We start from the raw sequence: 26771 nt of genomic DNA, 5'->3' as shown, positions 1-26771 counted from the left end.
GAGGCGGTGGGAAAAAGCAGCTCTAAGAAGTCAAGGAAATAAGTGGGCTTCCCAACACGATTTCTCTACAGACATCAGGCACACATCGGTAATAAATATGAGCATTTATTTGGCACCAGATGGCAATACAAAATCCTGGCAGTGGGAACTGAAAGGTTCTATCACCTAAGTACTTCCAGATGACACTGAGCCAAGGGCAGGACTTGGCAACAAGTCTCCGAGCCCCCGGCTCACAGAACGAGTGTTTACTGAGCACCTGAACTACCAGAGCCTGGGCACTGCGCCCGGCACCACGGGAGACGCAGAGGAAGTCGCCCTGCACGTGACTTCCGCCCTCAGGAGCTAATAATACCAGTGGATGAAACAAAACACGTGTGAGGACACAGAGTACACACACTAAACTGGGCATTTTTACCAAAAGGGAGATTTCGTCAAAGGGTAGGATTCTGGCTAGGGTTGCTTCCTTTCTTCAGCAAACATTTACTGAAGACCTATGACGTGCCAGGCACTGGGTCCGTATTAGTGAACGAGAGAGACAGGGTTTCCACCCTCATGGAGTTTAAAGGGGAGATGCGAATGAACACGTGAAGCACGCACGCATATAATGAATGATTATACAGTGTGATAAGTGCAATGAGGAGATTAAACAGAAGACAGAAATAAAGTTAAAAACAACACTCTATTTTTAATAGAATGGCTTGGGAAGGCCTCCACAAAAAGGTGGCCTTTGAGCTCTGACTTGAAGGATAAAGAAGCCACCAGGGCCAAGAGTGGCGAGGGGTAGGAATCAGCGGACCCAGGAACAGTACCTGATGGTCTAGGCCAGGAAAGACCTCAGAATGTTTGAGAAACCCAGGACACCATTGAGCTGTCGCTCACAGGGAAATCAGCACTTATGAGACCCTACAGGCCAATGGAAGGAGTCTGGATTTGATTAGAGGTGTGACAGGAAACCAAAGGGTTCCAAGCAGGGGAGCGAGAGGATCAGATTTATACTTAAAAACAAATCTGTCATACAGAGATTAGATTGTCGTACGGCAAAAAAGGCCTTTAAGAATAGAAGGCTTCATGTAAGTGCATATAAAGGTGGCTTCTATGGTAAATAAGTAACATATATAGAGCACTGACCTCCCTGAAATGGACAGTCACAATGGGAAGGGGAAATAACACATAAAATCCAGAAAGGATTTAATACGGAAGAAGAAAGCCGGAACAAAGTACTATACTACATCCTCAAGCAGCCAAACGATCCAATTAAGCTGTATTTTAGACGATTTCGTGGCTGCCGTAAACAGAATGAGACAAAGGTAAAGAGGGGAGAAACAGGAAGCAGAAAGATAAAGCCAGGAAGCTTTTCTAGGAGGGGCACTTCACGGGAAGGAACACGAGGATGAGGTGGCAGACTGCCAAGCATGGGCAAGCACAGCACCCTTATCTCCTCCGCTGACACTCCCTGCAAGGCTCACTTCAGGAACAAAGCTCAGGGCACCCACAACCCATGAAAAGATCTTGGAAGCTTCCATGGGCAAAGATCAACAAGTTAACAGACACAAGGCATCCAAATTCTGACCTCTGCTGAAAGGCGGAATTCCCAGAGCCCCAAGGAGCCAAGAGCTGAGCTGAGAAGACAGTCCTTCCCGGGGGAGACCCTCTGGAATCGAAGGGGACAAACGCACAGGTCCGGGCCCGCCCACAGTAGCAGAGGGTGCTTGGCCTTTTGAAATCAAATGAAAACTGTCTGCATTGAACTGAAACTCCCACTTTGGGACAAATGGGGCCGGGACATGAAAGGAGAGACGGGAGGTGTGACCTCTGGGACATCTCAGCTCCTGGAACAAAAGCAATTACTAGGGTGCTTCCTCCAAGAGTGCTGGGGGCAGGAGCTGAACACAATCATCGAGGAAACCCACAAGATACTGCGTGCACAGTGTTATTCGCCAGGTCCCTCAACGGAGGCCACACGCTCCTGGCAACGAGTCCAGCCAGAGCCGGCTCTCCAGGAGAGGTGTGCACAGGAGGAGCTGGTGGTCCCAGGTCACCAGTGGAGACAGTGGGCGTGAGAAAGGAGCCTGGGGGAGTCCCAATCCCTGAGGGGAGGCACAGAAGCTGCGCATCCTGGAGAGAGAGGCTCTACCTCGCCTCCTGAGGCCCAGCGGCCTCCACGTGGCCTGGTGACGAGGTGGGATGCAGGGGGTGGGGGGCTGGCATCACGTGGGGGGGTGGCCCGGGAAGAGGTAGAGGTGGCGGCACAGGGTGCTACAGTACTCGGACATCTCCTTGCAGCGGTGGAACTCCGTGCCTGGGGCGTAGCCTTCTCGCTCCTTGATGAGCGCGTTCACCTGCCAAGGCAGAAACCCAGGGGCCAGGGTCTGAGAATTGGGTGTTTTCAGAATCCCAGCACAAGTGGAAGGGTGGTGGAAGACTGAAAACCAGTGCAAGGGGGCAGGAGGGTGGAACACTGCACGGCCGGGCAGAGCCCGCTCACCTTCACCAGCATGTCGCCACGTGCATGTCACAGGCCCTCTCGGAGAACACCTGGGTGAGGGCCTCCACGTACCAGGAGCCCCGCTTGGTGTTGCGCATGGCAGCGGTCCCTGCAACCAGAGCAGCAGCGGGCGCCGACTGAAGGCCATGGGCACCCTCCCCAGCGGACGGACCTCCCCAACACCCGCCCTGGTCAGAGCCCTGAGTGACAGAGCCTGCCACCTCTGGAATCACTCCTCGGGACACACAATACCTCTGAGGCAGGCGTAGCCACAAATCATGTCTGAGCGGGTGGGCAGCCGCATCTTCAGCAGCTCCTCTCTGCTGGCATCGCTCTCCTCGCACTTGGGGGATCGGTCATGGTTCTTCCCGTCTTGCAGGTCAACCCCACGATCTGTTTCATCTGTAGAAAAGCAAATAAGAGTGGACAAAGATGTTATTTCCTCCCACCTCTCTTGGGCTTGTCACAGGTAAGCCCAAGTTCCCTGCAACTGGGACGGGAAGAGCCATTTCCAGCTGTTACCTCCAACCTGTGGCTGATGAATTAATTAAAAAAAAAGGAAAACAAACACCATTACTCCTGCTCCTCTGCCAGTGTGCACTGATCAGGCAGAGATACGTGCCCACGCACACGCACGTATATGTGGTCTGAGCTTTGTCCACTCTGTGTAAGACAGGCAAAGTGCTCAATCAAACACTCCTTGTAAACAGAACGAAAAGCCATCTGCATCCACGATTCACTCGTCCGATTATCAGTATACCTGGAAGTCAAAGTGCTCCTTACTGCAATACATGATAAAATACTGATACAGTTATACTACATAAAAAAGAGAAACCAGTTAATAAACCAAAAATATAATTACTACAAGTATGCTGTATGAAAACCACAACCACAATGTCTATGTTTTTGATAAACACATTATAAAACTAAGCATGATCAGCTGTTTCCATGGTGTTTTTGATATTTTTAAACCACTTATTATTTATTAATTTCATAAGCCAAATTGTAGCTGGCACGCAAAATTTAAGAGACACTTAAAATTTGGATAATCAACTGTTTTCTCTTAACAATGTAAAAAGGACACTATTATCTTATTCAATTATTAGCAGTAGATCCTCAACATCCCCTGAGCACACGCCCAGCCTTCTGACCCGGGCCTTATCTAGCCCCAGACATGTTCCTTCTGATGCTGTTGCTTGGGAGTGGTAGGACAGCTTGTCAAGCCAGAGGTAACACAGTGTGTACACTTTCTTTTTCTTCACATCTCCTGCTCCAAGTAACACCTGAGAGAGCCTTAAAGGGGAGCGAAACTTGAAGGTCTGTGCAGAAAATGACCAAGATTCACTGATCTGACAAAAATTTACTGTGCAACTGCCATGTGCACTGTTTTTGTTTTAAGCCCAAGGGATACAGTGAAGAGAAAGTCCCCATCCTCATGGAGCTTACACTCCAGTTTAGGAGCCAGTCAACCAGGGCAGGGTCCTTTTTCGAGGCATCAGTTATGTTAACTGAGTACAGCAGAAGACAGGTGAGCTCAGACTTTTAAAGGAACAGCTGGCTTACTGGTCATCCCTTGGAGGATTTGATTTTAGAGAAAAGATTCAGCTTAGCCCAGGAGGGCGCTATTTCCCTACCCAGGTCTGGTATTTGTATATAATCTCTGAATTCAGGAGAAAATGATTGTGAACATGTTACTTCACTTTGCCAGTGATGCCTCCTACAGGAAACAGGCCAAGCTGCATGCGTCCCTCAAGAGAAAGGAGACGCCTCTCCCGCCTTTGTGTCTCAGATCTATTGATCAACAAATGGCTCTTTTCTCACATCCCTGTATCTGTTTTCTGTATTATTGCTCCACTTTTTAGACAGGCTAATTTCCATCCTAGACAGCATATTACAAAGCAGAGACGTTACTTTGCCAACAAAGGTCCATCTACTCAAGGCTATGGTTTTTCCAGTGGTCATGTATGGATGTGAGAGTTGGACTATAAAGAAAGCTGAGTGCTGAAGAATTGATGCTTTTGAACTGTGGTGTTGAAGAAGATTCTTGAGAGTCCCTTGGACTACAAGAAGATCCAACCAGTCCATCCTAAAGGAGATCAGTCCTGGATGTTCACTGGAAGGACTGATGCTGAAGTTGAAACTCCAATACTTTGGCCACCTAGTGCAAAGAGCTGACTCATCTGAAAAGACCCTGATGCTGGGAGAGATTGAGGGCAGGAAGAGAAGGGGATAACAGAGGATGAGATGGTTCGATGGCATCACCAACTTGATGGACTTGAGTCTGAGCAAGCTCTAGGAGTTGGTGATGGACAGGGAGGCCTGGCGTGCTGCAGTCCATGGGGCCGCAGAGAGTCAGACACGACTGAGTAACTGAACTGAACTGAATTTCTATCTATTGAAGCCAATATTTATGATGTGCTACTAAGTGTCAGGCAGTGCCCTGGGCCTGTGGATACAGCAGGGACATAAAAGGAGGAAGTTCCTGCTCACACATACTCTTTTTCTCAGCACTGCTCCCTGTAATTATCCTAAAAAAAAAAATTATCCAATTGTTTCTTATTTGTGCTCCCAATAGCTCTGTACTATTATCTTCTGTGAAAGCCCAAAATCTCAGCTGTGACTACAGGTTTATGATCACTAGGATCTGTCTCACGTGGTCAGCCACATCTCACTACACGTGACTGACGCAGATGGAGAACCAGGCATACCTGTGGCTCAGCCCACTGTGGGGCAGGGGAAGGGGTGTCCTTTTGATCTTGGTGTGCTTGTCACACTGCACTCCTCCTCTTTCCCTGAAAGGCCCTAACTGCTGTTCCACTGCTGCTCTCTGCTATGCGTGCGTGCTAGGTCACTTCAGTTGTGTCTGATTCTTTGTGATCCTATGGTCTGTACCCACCAGGCTCCTCTGTCCATGGGATTCTCCTGGCAAGAATACTGGAGTGAGTTGCTATGCCCTCCTCCAGGGGATCTTCCCCACCCAGGGACCGAACTCGTGTCTCCTGTGGCTCCTGCATTGCAGATGGATTATTTACCTCTCTCTACTATGTGTTAGTTGCTGAGTCATGTCCGACTCTTTGCAACCCCATGGACTGTAGCCTTCCAGGCTCCTCTGTCCATGGGATTCTCCAGGCAAGGATACTGGAGTGGGTTGCCATTTCCTTCTCCATGATTCTCTGCTATACCCATATAAAAAAATATATTATTTGAATCTTTGGACAAAAGGACCTTTAAATCAAACTGTAAGTCTCTTAAGGGAACAGACCATGTTATAACAGTCAGAGCTGGTATTCTGTGGATTTACCATGAGCCAGGCACTGACCTAATACGAACCACTTTCATGTGAACCACTTCACTTAACCATCACAACAACACGACCTTAGGACGTGTGATTACCTACATTTTATACGGAGGAAACTAAGGTGAAGGGACATGGAGTAACCGCTCTATAACTTCACATGACTAGTCAGTAGCAGAGGCAGAATCTGACTCCACATTTAGAGCTTTCAATCACCACTCTTTTCCTCTGAAATGAGACGCACACCCGCATGTCTTCTGAGCATAATCAGGGAGTCCTGGCTTGTCAAGGGATGAAAAGAGAGTGCATGCAAGAGGGATGGAGGAGCTCGCGAAGAGCAGGAGCCAAAGGTGACGTGGGGCCTCCACACTGCTCTCCCGAACGACACAGGAGGGGCCCGGAGAGGAGAGGAGGCGAGAATGGGGTGTGGGGGAGAAGAGGAGGAGGAGAAAGGGGGAGGAGAGGTGGAGAAAGAAAAAGAGGAAGAGGACCAAGTGAGAGGGTGAGGAAGCAGAGGCAGCTGGCAGACCCTGAACCAGAAAGAGCGATGAGAAAAGTGCACCAGGGTTAATAAGCACAGGAAAAAAGGAAGCGTCCTCAGCAAAGAAGGCGAAGGCACTGGCCGAGAGCATCCTGGGGGCGGACGCGGTGGCGCGCAGAGAGCTGACCACCTGAGAGCCAGGGGCGGCCCGAGTCCCAGCACACCCCATGCGTCGGGAGACACTTACAGAGCAAGAGAGGCGGTGGCAGCAGTGAACAGAAGGAGGTGCCCAAGGGATCCGCTAGCACCTGAGAGGAGCAAACAGGAAAGTGAGAGCGGGTGGAGGCTGCCCGGGGGCCACACCCAGGGGCCGGTCCGCCGGGGCACTCACCTCCACGGCAGGCCTGGATGAAGAACATTTTCGGTTTGTTCTGTAGGCTTGGGCAGTTGGCATTGTCAAAGAGCCGAAAAACCTCTTGTAGCTGTTGGAGAGAAATAAGGGAGAAGAGGAGGTTGGTGGTCAGTGGGACCCGAGTCCTGTAGACATAAACAGCGGCCGTCCCTGGAGAGACGGGCAGCGGGAGGTGGCGTGGCCCAGGCTCAGCAGCCGCAGCCACAGACCGGCACGCACCTGGAGCAGTTTGCCGTCCACGCCGTAGACGCCGCCCTCCACGCCGTGGGAGAGGAGCGCCACTATGCAGGAATCAGTGACTCGGTGAACCGGGAGCTGGGCAAAATTCTGCAGTTTCTCTTGCATTTCCTAGGAGAAAGATGCCTTTCAGGGTTGCTCACTAGAGTCAGCACCTATACAAGCTTCCTTTTGGTGTCTGAAGCCCTAGGCTATTAGAAAATCAAACGCGTTCTCTACCAAGTCAGAAGCTAAGTAAACACAAGAAAACTACATGACTTTAGCTCAGTTGGTAAAGAATCTGCAGTGCAGGAGACCCGGGTTCAATCCCTGGGTCGGGAAGATCCGCTGGAAAAGGAAATGGCAACCCACTCCCGTATCCAGAGTAGCCTTGTAGGCTGCAGTCATGGCTGCAGTCCATTGGGTTGCAAAGAGTTGGGCACGACTGAGCAACTAACACTCACTTACTTAGACAAAACACTGAATATAATGATTCACAGGCTCATTATAAGCTCATGTGAAGAACTCCTGGAGTGAAGCCAAGTTATTAATGAAGCTAATCATGCAGATGCTAGTTAACTTTACCCACTCTTCAGGCATCAACCAGCTCTTGCTTCAGCGCATGTGCCCTTGTATGTTAATGGCACAAAGGGGACTGCCAGGTAAACTGTGAATGAGTAAGTAACACACTTACAAGAAAGTAACAGCCGTTAAGAACTGTTCTGTGATCACGGGCTCACAGGATCATGACAGCAGAGAACAGCAGTACTTCCATGCTGTTTTCTGTCTCAGAAATGAAGTTCCCAGAGATGATGATGATGTCTGTACAAAAATGCTTTTGCTCACAGAAGAACACACTCTATGGAGGACTCTGGACAGGGTCCAGACTACCTACATGAGCCAGTGGATCAGAGAGACCTAGGTTTAACCCCTGGGTTCATAAATTAGAACAGGTTCTAATATCTACTTTGTAAGAAGACAATTAAGAGTAAATTTTCTCCGAGTTTGTAAAGATTCAATGAAACACTGCATTGCTGCTGTTGTTTAGTGGCTAAGTCACGTCCAACTCTTCTGTGATCCCAAGGACTGTAACCCACCACGCTCCTCAGTCCATGGCATTTCTCAGGCAAGAACACTAGAATGGGTTGGCATTTCCTTCTCCAGGGGATCCTCCCAACCTAGGGATGGAACCCACGTTTCCTGCATTGGCAGGTGAGTTCTTTACCACTGAGCCACCAGGGAAGCCCTGAAATATTGCATAGAAAGGGCTTATCACTACGCCTGGCACATACTGCAAAGATCTGCCTTCATACTGTGCCATATTATTTTTCCAAAGAAACGCTGTAGTCCAGCTTAAGAATCTTTTTGATCTTGCACTAGACTGCCATATATGAGTAACACTCCACCTTAAGCATTTGCTCTATACAATGTAAAGTTATAATACATCTAATAGCATAATTATACCAATGTGATACAAATCGTTAAAATTATGTCTCCTTCTACAACTCAAAATGTCTAGATTGTCTCTGAGGTGAGCAGGGAGAAAATGAGTTCATTTTGCCATGAATTTGACCAAAATATAATGAAGAATGCGCTATAAAGCAGAGCAGTTTCAGAACACGTGTATCAAACAGCACCATACCCAGGTCCTACTTGTATTAACAGACTGCAGGGGCTCTCCAAGTGTGACCTCTCAAAGAGCAGCATCAGCCTCACCCGGGAATCTGCAGGAAATACAGTCTTTGCTCCCGGCAAGCTGAGCCTCCACAAGCCCTCCATGTGAGTCTGATGTACTAACGTGAGAACTTATCTGCTGTTTGGAACATATCTGTTTGCAGATAACTGAGATTTCATAAAAGACTTGAAAGTCTACAGTTTCACTGGAAATGGAGAAACTGGCTGTGTTGAAAGAGCATGTATACTTTCTGAGCAAACAGAACCCAACCATAATTCTGGAGATCTTAAGGTAATAAAAGATATCCAAAATTCATTCAATAATATATAATCTCCAGAGAACACATATAAGTTATGACTGCTCCTCTGGAGTTGACTATAACAGAATTTAACACCTAACAGTGGAAGCTAATTTTGCTCCAAGGGAATAGAAGTATAGGTTTGGCACTCAGGAGCATTTCGAACTTAACTGAGGTTATTTTATCAGTAAACAGAAGACAACAAAGTCCAAAGTAAGAATAGACAGGCTCTGTAACTGAATTTAAAAAGACTAAACCACTGAATAAATGGGGGTTAGTCATTTGGGGGAATTTTTCTGAAAGCAGCATAGCTTAAAATAGGATCTTGAGATCTATTTTTGATAAAATTACAGTGCTTCTATAAATAGCAGGGCTCTTCACACTTGTATGTGTTTTTGGCTGGGGGACACAGAAGAAGGGAATAAATAACCTGTGAACTCCCTGAAACTACACACAAAATTCTATGGGCAGCTGCATTTTCCAGAGATGACCCATAGCGCTTGTCACTACACTCTCAAAGCCATCTGTGACCAAATGCAAGCTATAAACCAATACCTGGCGAAAAGAAATCTGCCACTTTAAAGGGTATCTCATTGCCTAACATACAATAAACTATAATTCTAGAACTAGTAACCTCATGAGGTGGAAGCAACGAGAACAGACTCTGATGAAGAACGGAAGCACTGAACACCTCCATGGGCAGGGAAGATACCAGCATGCTTGCCAGCACCATCAGCATAAGACAATTTAAGATTACACCATCTCAGATTTTTAAGTGACATTATCTCTAAAGCAAAAAAAAGGATAATATGGGGAGAAAAAGAGGATCTAAATTTTCTTGGTTCTGTCTCTGGCCTGCTGAGGACATTCGATCAGGAAGAGGTCACACCCACTGCCGTCATCTGGTTTCAATTGTGCCTGCAAGCCTGCCTGGCCACTGTCAGAAACTGGCCCTGCAACTGTCCCGTTCTGCACCTCCAGAGCTGCTGAGGCCCAGATACGTGGGGAGGGCGATACCCTCAAGGTTCAATCCTAGCCCTTTGGCTCCTTCTCGAAGATCATAGGCTCTCATTACTTAAGTCTTTTTCCTACACAAGTAGCTCCCAAATTCACATCTTTGGTCCTGACGTCCTCAGAGGCTCTCAATTCCTTACGTTTTCCCCCTCCTTCAGTCACAAAGCACTGACGGTACAATCATGCCATTATACTATTTTTCACATGTGTTCTTCTCCTTTTGGTCCGCTATCCTGTTCAGAACCCCTGCCATCTCATCACAGCATGTGGGGTCTCAGCTCCCCAGCCAGGGATGGAACCGGCACCCCGTGCGTTGGAAGCATGAAGTCTTAACCACTGGACTGCCAGGGAAGCCCTCTACCTCATTCTTTACAATGGTGTCATATTAATCTTTCTGAATCATCACTGTGAATGCATCACCTTTCTATTCAAAAACTACTAATGACGTTGGAGTGTCAGCACAAGGAAGTCCAGTTCCTTTGGGAAGACGTTCAAGGCCCTGGGCATTCTGGTCCCTTGATCTCCAATCTTGTTTTTGGCACTCCTGGGCCCCAGACACTTGGTTCACCACCAGGTCCTGAACATCACACACAGCTCTAACCAGTATGCTGTGCCCCCTGTGTAGGACCCCTTCACCCCTCCTCTCTCCTCAGCAGCTTCCACCCTCCAAGGACAGCTGAAATCTCACAACCTCCTGACCACATCTACCCAGGTGGTAGTTTCTTCCTCTTCACTACTGCAGAAGACACTGTCTCTAATCTTTTCTTGTCTCAGGAACATTAGGGGACGTGCTTTTTTTTTTTTTAACTGAAATCAAGACTCTCATCTAACTGAGGTGCCTTGAATTCAAGGTTCACATTTTAAAAAATCTCTGAGAGCTCACATAGTTCCCCATTATAAGGGTCTCAAAATTTAGGGTGAAAGTCGCTCAGTCGTGTCCAGCTCTTTGGACCCCATGGGCTATATATATACAGTCCATGGAATTCTCCAGGCCAGAACACTGGAGTGGGTAGCCTTTCCCTTCTCCAGGGGATCTTTCTAACCCAGGGATCAAACCCAGGTCACCCGCATTGCAGGCGGATTCTTTACCAGCTAAGCCACAGGGAAGCCCAAGAATACTGGAGTGGGTAGCCTATCCCTTCTCCAGGGGATCTTCCTGACCCAGGAATTGAACCAAGGTCCTACACTAAAGGCAGATTCTTCACCTACTGAGCTATCAGGGAATCTCTGGCAGTTCACATAGTTCCCCATTATAAGGGGCTCAAAATTGAACTCTGCTGCAATTCAAGTCATGGAACAATGTAATCAGAGAATCAGAACCCAACAGGTCCTTGAATCTGTATCAGGGAATGAGATCTGTGAAGTGGGCTCATAGGCCCATCATGTCACCAAGAAGCAGGAGCCCACAGCTGACATGGTGATTAGGGATGTATCTTTTAACTATCAGGCACATAAAATCCTTTATCAGCTGCATAAAATTTGGAAAACAAAGAGTAAATCCCTAGTAAAAGGAATGATTAGACCAAAGCCACTGAAGAAATGTAAACAGCATTCATTTTGTTAAATGACCTTCTGATAGGACTCCCTCTGAAAGAATTCCTGTTGTCCCACCCTTACTCCAAGCCCAGGAGACTCTCAGGAAAGTACCTGATGATCAAAGAACCTGTTCTAGCCATGGCTTTGAAGCAAGGGTGAGTTTACTCCTTTGCAGGAGCTGCTATCACTGAGAAGCTGGCAACAGCATGTAAAGGACAACATTCAGCTATAAACCACTGAAATTGGCCTTACCCGAAGTTCAGCAGATACATAATCTATTTCATAGAAGTAAGACAACTGAGAAACAGAAATGAAATCCACAGACAACGCTGAAGACAGACAGGGACTACCCTACCTCAACAGATCAAAGACAATCTCCTAGAAACCTTAATTTTACCATGGATATTCCCAAGTTTAGGAGAGTACTGTTTTCCTGGAATCAAATGGAAGAATTAGTATCGATTTACCAATGGACTATTTTCAGTTTCAAAACAGAACTCCCTAAAGGTAAAAAAGTCAGTGGTACAGCCAATAATTGAGGCTAACGGAGACTAACTGATCACAAAAATGCTGATGACCTGCAGGAATCTAGTTCAAAAGTTATCTACCCGAAGATCTGTCTTGTGGTCACACAACTTATAACAGGTCATGTTAATTCATGAAAGAGCAACAAAACAGTATTTTACAAGCACAATTCTAGCAAACTTTTACCGGCCAACGTCATCGTGAGAACAATAGCTGGAACCCTAAGCAGCAGTATCAATCAAGAAGTCACTGTCCTGTGTACTCCTGACTTATATGTACCTTTCCTTGGTTGGCTGGGTGCATATTGGTGTCTCCTCACCTCCTGAGTGCTTGGGAAACAAGTTGCTTAGCTGGGAGAACCCGATCCTGGACCATTCTTACTCAGGGAGCACAGCCACCCTGGGAGGTCAACACTGCAGCAGCCGGCTGGCCCCAGATCTTTCTCTCTCTCCTTTTAAAACTTCAGGTATTTATTTTGGCTGTGCTGGGTCTTCCTGGGAGGGCTTTTCTCTAATTTAGGAGAGCGGGGGGCTACTCTCTTGTTGTGAAACACAGGCTCCAGGGCCCTCGGGCTCAGTGGCTGTGGCTCCCAGGCTCTAGAGCACAGGCTCTGAAGTTGTGGTGCTTAGTTGCTCTGAGACACATGGGATCTTCCCAGATGAGGGATCGGACTCATGTCTCCTGCATTGGCAGGCGGACTCTTTACCACTGGGCCACCAGGGAAGTCCCTGTTTTCTTTTTTTAAAAACTAGACTGCAAGGTAGGAGACACAATACAATAAGTAAAAAGTAGGGAGAGAGAATAACTCTAGTAAAGCCCAGCCCGCCTGGCATAGGAGCACGGACATGTCTGGCCCCCACGTGTCACCAGCTCTCTGATGCACAGCATGCCCTACACCTCAGGTACCTACCTGAGCCGTCTGGTCAAGAAGAACGTGAACTTTGTAGCCCAAGAGCTTGAAGAGGGTGACGAGAGTGCTGTGGTCCACATCCCCTCCAGAGCGGAACTCCAGGTCTTTCTCTCCAGTGAAGTGTACGTTGCTCAGCACCAGTGCCAGGCCGCGGGGCCGAGACTGCAACCGGTAGGCCTGGGGAGGGGCACCCGATGAGACCGTCAGCCTCGTGAGGACAGAAACTATGCCTCCCCTTCCAAAATGAGACATTTCAAGAAAATTAAGACGTCACATTCTTCTTCATAGTCCCACCAGGTCAAAATATAGAAATGCCCACAAAAGACAGTCAACAGGCAATGCTTTTAGGACTAACAAGGCAAGAAGGAAATGATGTACACACAAGCTAGCTACGTTCAGATGCCCAGGAAGGGGATCTCATTTCCCAGTGCCTTTCCTCTTGCCATTTCCAAGACTCACCAGGTGGTGGTGTGTTTGATAAAACTCAGGCGTGCAGGGCTTCACCTGAAGGCAGGGAGGACCATCTCCGTGGTCTAGGGAGTGCTCCACTGCATCTGTGGCACACAAACCAGAAAAACTAGCTTATAGTCTACTCGGCAATCTTAGTATCTTCATATAACTTCAGGTACCCTTTGGTCTCGCTCACTCCCCTGGTTCGTAAGCACTACAGAGACAGAGATCCTGTTTGCTTTTGCTCATTACAGGATCCTCTGCACTTGACCTGCCTATAGTAGTAGGTGCTCAACCCAAAGAATGACTGAATGGGGTATGGGGTATCTGATAAAAGTCTTATTCTAATCAGTATGCTATCACTGTGAAGTAACTCAGCTGTATACAAACACACACCAATCACGTGAAGGAATCTTTGGCCCTTGTTGCTCCAAGGGCCAATCACCATTAAAAAAATCATCTGTGATGGAAGGAAAACAGGTCCAACCTACACCCCACCTAAACTGTCCTGCTGGTTCCTAACAAATGCACTGAGGAAAGTGTGCCAGTTATAAACAAAAATAGGTATCACACTGGGCAAAGTCAGATACCAGTCAAGGAAACGGAAGTCAATCTGCAACAGGGGACTGGTTGGGGCGGAGATGGGGTTGTGCTATTTTACATCATCAGTTCTTACCTGGAGACAGGTGGAGCCGCTTGTGGCGGGTACAGGACTCACACACCGGGAAAGGGAGACTCAGGTCATAGTCACAGCTCAACTGTAAGAAAGCAGGACCCACCAAGCCAGGCTCAGGGGAGCTGGTTCAGATCAAGTAACACAGAACCCTAGTCCCCCACCCCAACCCATCCCCACTGTCTGAAAGATGCCCTTCCCACCAAACTAGCCTTTCTCAACACACACAGCCTAGGGCTCCATACCGGCGGGACTACAGGCTGAAGACCAGACAGGGTTCTGAGCAGCAGCTCCTCCAGGTGACTCTGCTTGGTCTCCCTCAGGGCCACACAGAAGGCATCAAAGGCCTGGGGGCCTCTCTTGGGCAGCAAGTTGAGGAGTTCCACGTTCTGGCCGAAACTGCCAGTCTTGGCCTACAAGGATAAAACATGACGTCACCTTTACTCACCCAACTGTAATCCTATTTCTCCAGGCGAGCTTCCCACTAACATCATCATCCGTCTCAAGAACTCCTTTTCACAGAAAGAAATGGATGTGTGAACTCCTTTCCGTTACTCGTGGATTCTGTCTGTTCTGTCAAATGCTTGAGGGCAGAAATGCACTTTCGCTGCCTTAGGGAAGCATGACATGCTTCCATGCTGTGCCATGCTCTGTTCTTGCTCTGACCACCCATGTATTTCCTTGGCTTTTCTCTTTTCCCTCAATACCTGAATGTGCTCTCTCATTTCCAAGGTGATAATGTCCTTCTCTAGGAGGTGTTCCAACAGTTCGCTCAGCAGCAGCTCTTTGGCCAACACCACTCGGTTCTTTTTGAGAGCTTCCTGATGGTCAGGATGCATGCCACACCCTCTCAACATCCTGCAGATAAAAGGCGGACAGAAAAGCCGTCAATACAAGACCTGGCACAGAGGAGTGGGGTGCAAGAGGCGTTGGTAGGAAAAACATAAAGAACAGGGCTTCCAATAACTAAGACATACTTTACTCAATCTGCTTAAGATCACAGAAGTATTGTTATTAGGCAGTAACACATTGATTATAAGCAAATGATATACAATCCTTTACAGAGGACGTTCAGCTGAGATCACCTTCTGTGTTCTAACTAGAATAACAAATCTCTATCGTGACAAAAATCACACACACACAAGTACACATCTTCACAATAAGGAATACTCCTGACAGACCAGTTTTAATTAAGGAGTACTTCAGAAAACATTTCACATTATTTATCTAAGTTGCTGACAGTGACTGACTTTAAAATAATGCTCTGTGAGAAATAAAATAATTTAATACAATGGCAAAAACTCAACGGACAACTTTAACAGCAAATAAATCACACACACACACCCCTTCTCAAGCCTGTATTGCGCTGTGTGCTGTGCTTATCTGCTTCAGTCGTGTCCGACTCTTTGTAACCCTAAGGACTGTACCCCGCCAAGCTCCTCTGTCCACGGAGTCTCTACGCAATAACACTGCAGTGGGTTGCCGTGCCCTCCTCCAGGGGATCTTCCCGACCCAGGGATTGAACCCATGTCTCTTACATCTCCTGCATTGGCAGGCAGGTTCTTTACCACGAGCGCCACCTAGGAAGCCCACTTCTATCAACTAAAACTATGGTTTTTTAAAACTGTTAGCTCCTGTGACAAAATGACACCAGAAATGACCAGAATCCTGTAAGAATCGCATTAAGTAGAAAGTCTGACAGTGACAGCAGATAAATGTCAACGACAGCAACAATCAACGTAACCTGAAATCACTTATAGGGTTAATCCCTGTAAAGGCTAAATTATTTTGGTAATTTAGTTGATGAGGGATGCCTTCACTTAAAGGACTCCTTCATTTTGCTATGCATTTGGAAAGAGATCTGCTTCTGTTGATGAACTAAAAGAATCATATTTCCAATATATACCATCTATATGCCTGCTGCTGCTAAGTCACTTCAGTCGTGTCCAACTCTGTGTGACCCCATAGACGGCAGCCCACCAGGCTCCCGCATCCCTGGGATTCTCCAGGGAAGAACGCTGGAGTGGGATGCCATTTCCCTCTCCAATGCATGTGAAAGTGAAAAGTGAAAGTGAAGTCACTCAGTAGTGTCTGACTCTTAGCGAACCCATGCACTTGCAGGCCTGCTCAGTTTCCAAATACATAACACTGAGGATCTGATGGCAGTAAGAAAGGTAACAGCTTCAGTTTGCAACATAAAAATCTATTTTAAAATGCATCCTGATTTCAAAGATGTTAAAATGTGTTTGTATGGGGGTTGAGGGTGAGTGAAGTGAACTCTCTCAGTCGTGTCCAACTCTTTGGGACCCATGGACTGTAGCCTACCAGGCTCCTCCATCCATCCATGGGATTTTCCAGGCAAGAGTACTGGAGTGAGGGGGACATACATTTCAGAATCAGTGAAATACCATGCATTTGTAGAATGTCCATGGTTTAATTCTAGAATGGAGGAGGGAAAAGCAGCTTTGGAACAGCTTCTGAGGCACAAGAAATCCAAAGGCAGAGGAACCAGCCAGTAAAACACTCCCAGAGTTGTGTTGTTTAGTCATTGTGTCCAACTCTTTTGTGACCCATCGACTGTAGCTGCTGGGCTCCTCTGTCCATGGGATTTCCCAGGCAAGAATACTGGAGTGGGCTGCCATTTCCTTCTCCAGGGCCCAGGGTTACAGGTAGCCAACTTTCATTGATTTTGGGGTTTGAGGCAGTGATGTTTGAAACTCCGCTTTAACTTCTTGTTTCTATCGTAATACTCCTATTACCCCATATGTTCATTAAAAACCTGCTACAACAATACAATCTAGAGAGAAATCAGAATCATTAAGAATCACCTCGGCACCTGCCAATGCAGGAAACACGGTTCGATTCCTGGTCCTGGTAGATTCCACGTGCAGCAGAGCTACTAAGCCTGTATACCAAAACTACTTCGCATGTGCTTTAGAGCCCAGGAGCCACAACTACTGAAGTCAGTGCACCCTAAAGCCCGTGCTCCTCAACAAGAGAGAGTACTACAATGACAAGTCCAGCAACTAGAGAAAGCCCCAAGGCAGCAAGGAATCAGCATGGCCGTAAGTATATAAATAGTTAAAAAAAAAAAAAATCACCTTGGAACACACACCAAAGCAGACATGCATGAACTCTGATAAAAATAAATGTTAATAGGTCAGTCGCAAGATAACATCGCAGCTGGATCCTGGGTATTTCCTCAGGATACATACCAATGGTGGGGCAGTTTACTCAACTTTTTTCTCTTAATTTACTAGTATTTTCTCCTTGAAACTTTATCCTCCCTCGGTTTCCATGCCACCATTCTCTCCAGTTTCCCTCTCTCCCTACTAGGTCCCTATTTTCCTTCACAGGATGTTTGGTCTGCCCTTAAACGTTGACAATCCCTCTCAAAGTCTCTCCCCATTCCCTCTCATTCACACAATTCACTAATCGACACTCGGTTCTTAACTCCAAAGTTCTGGACTTTAATTTTCCATCAGTAACTCATTAGGGTTTAATTTGAAGCACCATCCATTCTCCACACACCTGCTCCTTCCAGTCTTTCCATATCTTGGGCAGTTTCAAACATGGACTTTTCAGAAGTAACCACAACCACTTAGAACTTTAAGACACATCTGGAAAGAGAGGAGGCAGTGGAGAAAACGGACGCAAAGACGAGTCTTAAAAGTCCTGATTCTGTGTCCTTCTGCAGGTCTGGTTCGAAAGCCCTCAGTTAATCTTCTGGGTCTGCCATGAAAGGATTTACCTAGGGCAGAGACCGAGGCACACTCACCTCCTTGTCTCAAAGTACTCAAATCCCAACACCTCTGTGGAATGCTTTGAAAATCTGGTCATTACACCCAATGCAATACAGATCATGATTTATTTGACCTAAAACAAATGCACACCAGGCAGAGGTCTGCAGGTCTCACAGGTTTTTAAGAGAGCAGTTTAGTTCCTAAAAAGGGAGCCAAGAAACAGAAAAGATAAAGAATCATTTAAGAGAAGCCGAGATTTGGCGAGGCTGAAAAGAGCTCCTCTGGTTCAGAGCCCCGTGCGTTGGAAGTAATGGAGGCTGGGGAGTCTGTGCACGAGGCGGACAAGGCCCAGAAGATTCACCCGCCTGCGCTCCCCTCGGTCATTGCTTCCCTGGCTGGAAGCGCGGATATAGCTGCTTCCAGGGGCTCCGAGGTGACGAGGCGCCAGGACCACACGCCAGAAATCTGCGTTCCTCCCCTCGGACCCACTAAGGACCCCCGGACTCTCCCCACTCACCTGCGCCCCCTATCAGCAGCCATCTGCTCCTTTGGCTGGAGGGGGTACTGGAAGCCCGCGCTCGGCGCCGCCATTTCCCACTTTTCCCGGGCTGTGCGCGCACCCCCAACAGCCCAAACAAACCCCGAGCCGGGTCCCCAGCATCCCTCCCCCGTCCTTCTGCGCGCAACGCGCCTGCGCACTGCCTCCTCTAGCTCCGCTCCCCGCCCCCCCACGCGAGGCCAGCCCCGCAGGAGCGGCCGCCGCAGCGCGCGCAGGCGCAGAACCCGCACGGTGGGCGCGCTGACCAATAGGGCGAGCGAGCGCGCTAGGCGGAAGGGGAAGCGAGGGGGCCGCCCCACCCTATATGGCCATCCGATTGGTCGACGGTTCCCGCGGAAATCACAGCTCCCTCCCCCTCACCGCCCACTTCTCCTCACCCGCCTATTGCGAGAACTCTGTGGAGATGGGTGTGGACGGACATTTCAATTTATTGAACTGTCGGGACCAGGGTAGGGAGGACAAGGAAAGCACTACAAGGTGCTGGACAGATTCCCTGCGCAAAGACTGAGAAGAGTGGGTCAGCGATGGTGGAGCAGCTCCCTCGGGCTCAAACCTGTGTTACATGCTTAGACCGTGATTACGGAGAAGCTGGCGTTCTGTTTGGATCTGAGGAAGCCGGTCAGGGAGCCTGGGGTAAAACCCAGCGTCACAGCGCAGGGGTGAGGCTGACGCAATCGGAGACAGCGTTCAAGTGGCTCCAGTGCCTCATTTAATAGATGATTTATGGACGATCCTTAGATAATCGAATTCCTTGGTGGCCCAGACGGTAAAAGCGTCTGCCTACAATGCGGGAGACCTGGGTTCAATCCCTGGGTCAGGAAGATCCTCTGGAGAAGGAAATGGCAACCCACTCCAGTACTCTTGCCTGGAAAATCCCATGGGCGGAGAAGCCTGGTAGGCTACACTCCATGGGGTCACAAAGAGTCGGACACGATTGAGTGACGTAACTTTCACTTTCTTTCTTAGATATTCCACCAACTCTCTCCAAGAACGTGGGGTGGATCATCATATCCAGACATCCTGAAAATCACAAGTGCCACCCCCTGGGGCAGTTTAACTCGCTGCTTCCCCATCAGATGGGGACTCTGCATTGGGAACTGCTCTCCAGCCGCCCCCCTACCCCACCCCCCGCCACAGCTCAGTTGTTAAAGAATCCGCCTGCAATGCAGGAGACCAGGGTTTGATTCCTGGGTCAGGAAGATCCACTGGAGAAGGGATAGGATACCCACTCCAGTATTCTTGGGCTTCTCTTGTGGCTCAGCTGGTAAACAATCTGCTACAGTGTGGAAGACCTGGGTTCAGTCCCTTGGTTGGGAAGATCCCCTGGAGAAGGGAAAGGCTACCCACTCCAGTATTCTGGCCTGGAGAATTCCATGGACTGTATGGTCCATGGGGTCGCAGACTCACACGACAGCGACTTTAACTTTCACTCCAGCCCCCGAGTCCCACCGCGCAGGAACTGCTCCTTTCTAGAACAGGGACCGTCCCAGTTGCAATTCCCTCTGCTCCTCTACTACTGGTACACTCAGCCGGCCCTGTCTGCAGACACAAGTGGTCCCCCGTTCTGTATACAGGAAGTCCTCCACCCCCTCACCATCCATTGACCAAGCCGGGAACAGAGATGCTTGGGTGAACTGGCTTCTGTTGCCTTGTACTGAAAATACAAACTGAGGTAGATGAACCTAGAGCCTGTTACACAGAGTGAAGTAAATCAGAGAGAGAAAAACAAATACTGTATATTAATGCACGTTTGTGCACGTAAGTAGTTTCAGTTGTGTCTGACTCTGCAACTCTGTGGACTGTAGCCTGCCAGGATCCCATCCATGGGATTCTCCAGGCAAGAATACCGCAGTGGCTTGCTATGCCTTCCTCCAGGGGAATCTTCCCGACCCAGAGATTGAGCCTGCATCTCTTGTGTCTTCCTTCATTGGCAGGCAGGTTCTTTATCACTAGTGCCACCTGGGAAGCCCATACTAATGTACGTATATACACATAATCTAGAAAAATGGTACTAATGAACGTATTTGTAGGGCAGGAACAGAGACAGATGTAGAGAATGAATTTGTGAGCAGCACAGCAGGGGAGGGAGAGGATGGGATGAACTGAGAAAGTAGCACTGAAATACATACATTATCTTGTGTAAAGTAAACAGCTAGTGGGAAGTTGCTATGTGGTGCTCTGTGACAACCTAGAGGGGTGGGATGGAGGCTCAAGACAGAAGGGATATATCTATGCTTGAATGGCAGCCCACTCCAGTGTTCTTGCCTGGAGAATCCCAGGGACGGGGGAGCCTGGTGGGCTGCCGTCTCTGGGGTCACACAGAGTCGGACACGACTGAAGTGACGCAGCAGCAGCAGAACTAATTCACGTTGTATGGCAGAAACCAACACAACATTGTTAAGCAATTATCTTCAAACTTTTTTTTTTTTAATCATAGATATACTGACCTTTTCCCCCTACCTCTTTGGAGCAGTTTCTCAGAACTATTTGAAATGCTATCTCCGGGGCTATACGCCTCATTTTGTCTCAAATAAAACAACTCAAAAAAGAGAAAGAAAAAAGAGGCAATGAAATCTGAAGAGCAAAGTTCAAGACTTTGTGTCATTTACTAGCAGAGTGCTCCTGTGCAAATTACCAATATTTTTTCTTCTGACCATTAGGGTCCTCATTTCACAAATGAGGGCAATAACACCTCATTTTTGTGATCTAATAGAGCCAAAGCACCTGGAATGTCAGAGCATCAGAATGTTACTCAGATATTGTTTCTTTTCTTTTTTCCCTAGATTCTCTGGATCACCTCCTCATGTCGCTCTCAGTCTAACTCTGGATATAGGGTAGGTTGCTAAATATTGCCTCAAGACTCAAATTTTACCGCCTGCATCTTTGGGATGGGCCACCTCAAAACCGGGCAGGGCTCACCACAGCCCGACTCCACTCTAGGTCAAAGTTTGCATTTGTGATGTCCAGGTGGGGACACAGTTCCTGACACATGACAGGCACTGGGAAGCGATGGTCCAACGAATGAGTGGGTCTGGTGCCGAAAGATAATATATCCTTGGAAAGTCCTTTAGGGGGGTGTCCAGTTGTTTCCATAGAAAACATCATCATCAGAGTGATCACAGCTGACTTCATAGGCAGGGGGTGGAGTCAGAGGTTCCAATCTGGGGGGCGTCCACAAGGTCTGCAAATCAGGAACAGTGGACGCAGCCCGTGACCACCGAAGCCGAAGGCTGACTGGAGGTCTTCTAAGACTTCCTGAGGTCACAGACCCCTCTGAGCCCACTCGCCTGTCCAGTCTGGCTCTCCTGGGCTCCTCTGGATGGTTAGGCTGTCCCTCCTCAAGTCCTGAGGGGATTACAATGCTGCTGTAAGAGGGTGGTTGGTCCAGCTCTTGGGGGTGGGGCTGCGGGTCCATCACTGTGGCTTCGACATAGGTTGGCACCTCAAAGGCTTCATTGTCCCTGAGTGGGGTGGGGTGGGGGAGGAAATAAGGAAATTAGTGGCTTCCTAAAAGGAGCCTTTTTCCCCTTTTCTGTCTTCTACCAGCAAAAGACCCCTCCACTCCCTGCTACCAGTGACCAGGGAAAGCAGAATCTGTATGCCTGGAGGCCAGAAGTACAAAGGAAGAATGGGTCCACGTGTACTCTTGCAGTCCTGCCCACCCCTCAACTCACCGTGCATTGCTGGAGGCCTCTGGGCTCTCGGTCTGCACTGATCGAGACCCCCATTCCAAAAAACAGGCCAGGAGGCAGCCCAACAAAAAGAAGCCACCCAAGCTGAGAAAGAAATAAGCCACAGGGGTGATGTCCGGCCGTATCCCCAGCAAAGCCAGCCCCAGGAGGAAGGAGGTGCAGCACAGGAAGAGAAGCGGCTTCTCCAGTTTCCCCCACAGCTGGCCTGGCACCATGGCCCCTCCCCAGGCTCCTGCAAAAAGACACACAGCTGTTGTGTCCAAACTAGCAGTTGGCATCACGGCTGGGTCAGATTTCAAAGTAAGCCTATCAGACACCTCTGTCTGGCTTTGTTCTTTCCATCTCAAATCAAAATAAATGGCCCAAAGAAATGGTCTGCAGGGTCCCCCCACCCCCAGCTCTGGAGTTTTCTCTAGGATCACCTAGGAGTATGATCCTGGGTTATCAATATATGTGGAACAGCCAGGAATCCAGCCCAGGAGTTCTGACTCCCAGCCCCTGTGTAAGTGTATTTGCTGTGCCATGACCTCTAGTTCCTTCCTTTTTCTTTCCTCCCTGTGACCTCTCTTCCAGCTCCACATTTCTATGCCTTCCAGGTCCCAGTAGTGGACAGGCCCTGCCTGGGGCCTCTCCATGCTCCGGCATCTCAGGAATCCAGGTGATGGGCAGGCCACACCCCTTACTTTTGCTGGCTCTAAATCTCCCCCGCTCCCCACCTCCCCAGTCCCAAGCCCTCCGTCTGACCTCAGCCTTAGCTTATTTGACACCCCCCCCACACACATCTTCCCATTTCCTCCAGTCAGCCCATGTTCCAGTCGGAGGGAGAAAAGTGTACACAGACACAGGACACAACTGCCTGAGAGTCTTACAGACCAGGGTCTTGAGCAAGGGACTTCGGCCCGCTAATTCTTGACCTCTCCCTGTCCCACGTCTGTCAGGGTCCACCACCCTCTATGGGCCCTAACTCGGTAAACTCAGACTTCAAGTGTCCTGCCTGAAGTTATTACCGAAGGGGCTCCGAGGCTGGTGAGAAGAAGCCTTTTCTTTGCTCTGCAACACAGCAGCAACCCCCAGGCAGCCTGTCAGGAGTCCCCTGAACTCTGCACAGGAAGGAGTCACAGGTTCTAGAAAGGAGCCAGACGCCCTCCTTACACCCCAGCCCCAAAGGCACGACCCTCCCACCCTCTTACCTGCGCTAGGACCTCCACACCTGTCTCAGCGCACTTGGCCGTAAGTAGGTTGGGACAGGGGGAGGAGGAGGGAGGAGGAGACAGGGCGGAGCCCACTGGTTCCACCCACTTTTGTGCCCAGATCCCTACATTCCTGCGAAGGCTTCCTCCTTCCTTTCTGCTCAAGGCTGAACTCCTACTTTTGCCCCACCTGGAATTTTTCTGACTCTTAGTTACTCTATCCCCAACCCCCACAGAGCCCTAGAGAGAGTACTCCCCAACCTCACCCCCAGTGATCTTTGTACTTTGGATCAGAGTTAAATTCATCTTTCTTTCTCCCTTCTTCTCAAGGCACTTGGTATTCCCAGCAGTTTGCATTATATTTAGCTAATAATGTTTTGTGCCTGGGAGCAAGATGTTAAGCTGGGCCCTGCGGGGCTCCTGGGCACAGAGGTCTTTTTGTCCCTTATTTCTTAGAGTCAAAACTCCAGCCTCCATGACTTTCTCTGAGTTCCAAAGAGCAGAACAGTTGCTAATCGAGGAAGGAACAGTCAGGAAACCACCTGAGGCAATATTAAAGGGACCAGAGAGGCTCAAGGTTAGGAGCCCCAACCACCTAAGACCCTGAATACAACCTCACCCTTTTGAAACTTTGCAGAAGAAAGAATGCAAGACTTACTGCCTAGACCCTTATCACACACCCTTGCCCAACTATATAACCTCTCCCTACTTACCCCTGAGTGGGGCACATTTCCTGAGACCCCACTGTTGCTTTGTGGCCAGCCATTCTTTCTTTCTTCTCCATAACTGTCTCCGTATTTATGTTTGGCATTGGTGCACAGAGAGCCAAGATTTTGGCAACAAGCAGAGCAGAGACCATGGTTTATTTAATCTCTGTGTATCACATAGTGCTTTGCACACTGATGTGTCCTGCTTCCCCTACCAAAGTATCATTTCTATAAATTTCTTGTTTTCTGCAGACCTGTAAGATGTGTTCATATGTATGCTGCTTTGCTCAGTTAACTTGTTTTTTGTTTTAAATTTTAATACTATAAATTTTATTAAAGATGATGGGATAGTACTTTATGTGCTGTGTAAGTATGTGCATGCTCAGTCGTGTCTGACTCTGCGGCCCCATGGACTGTAGCCCCCCAAGTTCCTCCGTCCATGGGTATTCTCCAGGCAAGAATACTAGAGTGGATTGCCACTTCCTCCCCCAGGGATTTTCCCAACCCAGGAGCTGACTGGTGTGTCCTTCATTGCAGGCAGATTCTTTACCCCTGAGCTGTTGAGGAAGCCCCTACTTTGTTACCAAGTCCAAGCTCACTCTGTGCATTGCACAACAGACCAATGAATCCGGAAGACAAGATGTTGAGGTAAGGAATATGACTTTATTTGGAAAGCTGGCTTACCGAGACAATGGCAGACTACCTTCCCTAAGTTTCAAAGGGCAGTTTCAAAGAGTTTCTAATTAGGGAAGTAAAGGAATATAGAAACAAAGGAAGAGCAGTCAAGAAACAATAGTTCCATGATTAAGCAGAGTCCTGGTTCCTCCTCAAGGGATGTAGTAACAATATATCTGAGACTTTTTATTGAAACTAAGGCCCCCACCTAGGTGGAGGATGGTTACTTTAGACCAAGCACAAGTTTGGCCACCTAATGCGAAGAGTCAACTCATTGGAAAAGACCCTGATGCTGGGAAAGATTGAGGGCAGGAGGAAAAGGGGATCGCAGAGGATGAGGTGGTTGGGTGGCATCACTGACTCAATGAACATGAGTTTGAGCAAGCTCTGGGAGACAGTGAAGGATAGGGAAGCCTGGCGTGCTGCAGTCCATGGGGTCGCAAAGAGTTCGACACTACTGAGCGACTGAACAACAACAAAGATTGAAGACAAAAGGTGAAGGGGGCTGAAGAGGATGAGACAGTTAGATGAGCATCACTGACTCAGTGGACATGAATTTAAGGAAACTCAGGGAGATAGTGCAGAAGACCCTGGCTTGCTGCAGTCTGAGAGGGTAACAGATAGAAAGGCCAGACATCCCCAAGCAGCAGGAGGAAATAAACTGAAAGTGGCAGACGTTTTTTTTCCTTCTCTACACAAAATTAGAAGAGGCTTCTTTTAATTGTGTTGCTAACAACTGGTTCTGCCTTGAGCTAACCAATGTGTTTTTCTTATGGAAATGTTTTTCTTAAGCTATGGTAATGAAATTATGTATTTGCTTTGGAATCTACTTTTCTTCAGAATGGTTCCGCCTAAGACTAACCTTCACTTCGTGGGAAATAGATGGGGAAACGGGAAACAGTGTCAGACTTTATTTTTTTGGGCTCCAAAATCACTGCAGGTGGTGATTGCAGCCACGAAATTAAAAGATGCTTACTCCTTGGAAGAAAAGTTATGACCAACCTAGATAGCATATTCAAAAGCAGAGACATTACTTTGCCAACAAAGGTCCGTATAGTCAAGGCTATGGTTTTTCCAGTGGTCATGTATGGATGTGAGAGTTGGACTGTGAAGACAGCTGAGCGCCGAAGAATTGATGCTTTTGAACTGTGGTGTTGGAGAAGACTCTGGAGAGTCCCTTGGACTGCAAGGAGATCCAACCAGTCCATTCTAAAGGAGATCAGCTCTGGCTGTTCTTTGGAAGGAATGATGCTAAAGCTGAAACTCCAGTACTTTGGCCACCTCAAGCGAAGAACTGACTCATTTGAAAAGACCCTGATGCTGGGAAAGGTTGAAGGCGGGAGGAGACGGGGACGACAGAGGATGAGATGGTTGGATGACATCACTGACTCGAAAAACATGAGTTTGAGTGAACTTCAAGAGTTTGTGATGGACAGGGAAGCGTGGCGTGCTGCAGTCATGGGGTCGCCAAGAGTTGGACACGACTGAGCAGCTGAACTGAACTGAAGACTAACCTTGTTTTCTTTTCTCAAACCGTGGGCTGATAATGACTCAACAAACCAGTATTCATGTCAATTGTTTTATGGCCAGGATGACACACCTTGTGCCATTCTATCTCAAAAATGCATATTGTAGGAGACAGGACTGGTGAAACTCCTGCAGCCTTGAAGTATCTCTCTTATCTGATTAAGAGCTTGCTAACAGACAGAAAACACCTTGCTAAAAACTAGCAAGGGGGCATTCTTTCTGCTCCCTTCTGATGTCTATGTTAGAAATTTTCTCTATCCCTCTTATACTTTAATAAAATTCTGTTACACAAAAAGCTCCCGTGGTCAAGCCTGGTCTTTGGCCCTGGACAAATCCTCTCCTCTGGAGGTCACAAATCCCAGCATAGCACATGGCTCGCAGCAGCAACCTTAAAGTCCATGGGGTTGCAAAGAGTCGAACATGACTTAGGGACTGAACAACAAAAATGAAATCAAAAGATTAGACAATTGTAATTGTAGGTTTGCAGAACAGAAATAGCTAAAAGATTGGTAAATAGCTCTAGGGTTTTTCTGGTGGCTCAGTGGTAAAGAATCTGCGTATCAATGCAGGAGACACGGGTTCGATCCCTGAAAGGAGAAGATATCCTGGAGAAGGAAGTGGCAACCCACTCTAGTATTCTTGCCTGGAAAATCTCGTGGACAGAGGAGCCTGGAATGCTACAGTCCATGGGGTCTCAGAGAGTCTGAA

At 48.2% G+C, this 26771-nt stretch overlaps 2 protein-coding genes and 1 long non-coding RNA gene across 3 annotated transcripts; 1 reads left to right on the top strand and 2 right to left on the bottom strand.

The window, feature by feature from the left end:
* Window positions 1-87: 87 nt before the first annotated feature.
* Window positions 88-18406, bottom strand: CASP2 (caspase 2). The gene is given in 12 exon segments (XM_005886720.3): window positions 88-2339; window positions 2486-2502; window positions 2505-2594; window positions 2738-2887; window positions 6653-6743; window positions 6893-7021; window positions 12848-13024; window positions 13307-13401; window positions 13974-14055; window positions 14216-14383; window positions 14678-14828; window positions 18231-18406. Coding segments are annotated over 12 exon segments (1356 nt in total). The 5' UTR covers window positions 18305-18406; the 3' UTR covers window positions 88-2207.
* Window positions 18407-20677: 2271 nt separating this feature from the next.
* TMEM139 (transmembrane protein 139) lies at window positions 20678-22179 on the bottom strand. The gene is made up of 2 exons (XM_005886719.3): window positions 21947-22179; window positions 20678-21733 (listed from the first exon to the last, which is right to left on the bottom strand). The coding sequence occupies exons 1-2, from the start codon at window positions 22177-22179 to the stop codon at window positions 21340-21342; spliced, it is 627 nt and encodes a 208-aa protein (XP_005886781.1). The 3' UTR covers window positions 20678-21339.
* Window positions 22131-26312, top strand: LOC138987591 (uncharacterized). Its single transcript, XR_011463938.1, has 3 exons — window positions 22131-22264; window positions 24399-24509; window positions 25377-26312. It is a non-coding gene; the product is annotated as an uncharacterized lncRNA (long non-coding RNA).
* Window positions 26313-26771: the final 459 nt, after the last annotated feature.

This window comes from Bos mutus, chromosome 4, assembly GCF_027580195.1.
Source record: "Bos mutus isolate GX-2022 chromosome 4, NWIPB_WYAK_1.1, whole genome shotgun sequence".
NCBI lineage: Eukaryota > Metazoa > Chordata > Mammalia > Artiodactyla > Bovidae > Bos > Bos mutus.
Note: the sequence above shows the minus strand (reverse complement) of the source record. Positions and strands in the feature narration are given on the sequence as shown.

What these genes read in the sequence shown, in the direction of transcription:
- TMEM139 (XM_005886719.3), bottom strand. Translation starts at nt 22,179, where the DNA reads ATGGTGCCAGGCCAGCTGTGGGGGAAACTGGAGAAGCCGCTTCTCTTC. An exon ending in GAGGCCTCCAGCAATGCACG is followed by an intron (nt 21,734 to 21,946) that starts GTGAGTTGAGGG and finishes CACCCCACTCAG; the next exon opens with GGACAATGAAGCCTTTGAGG.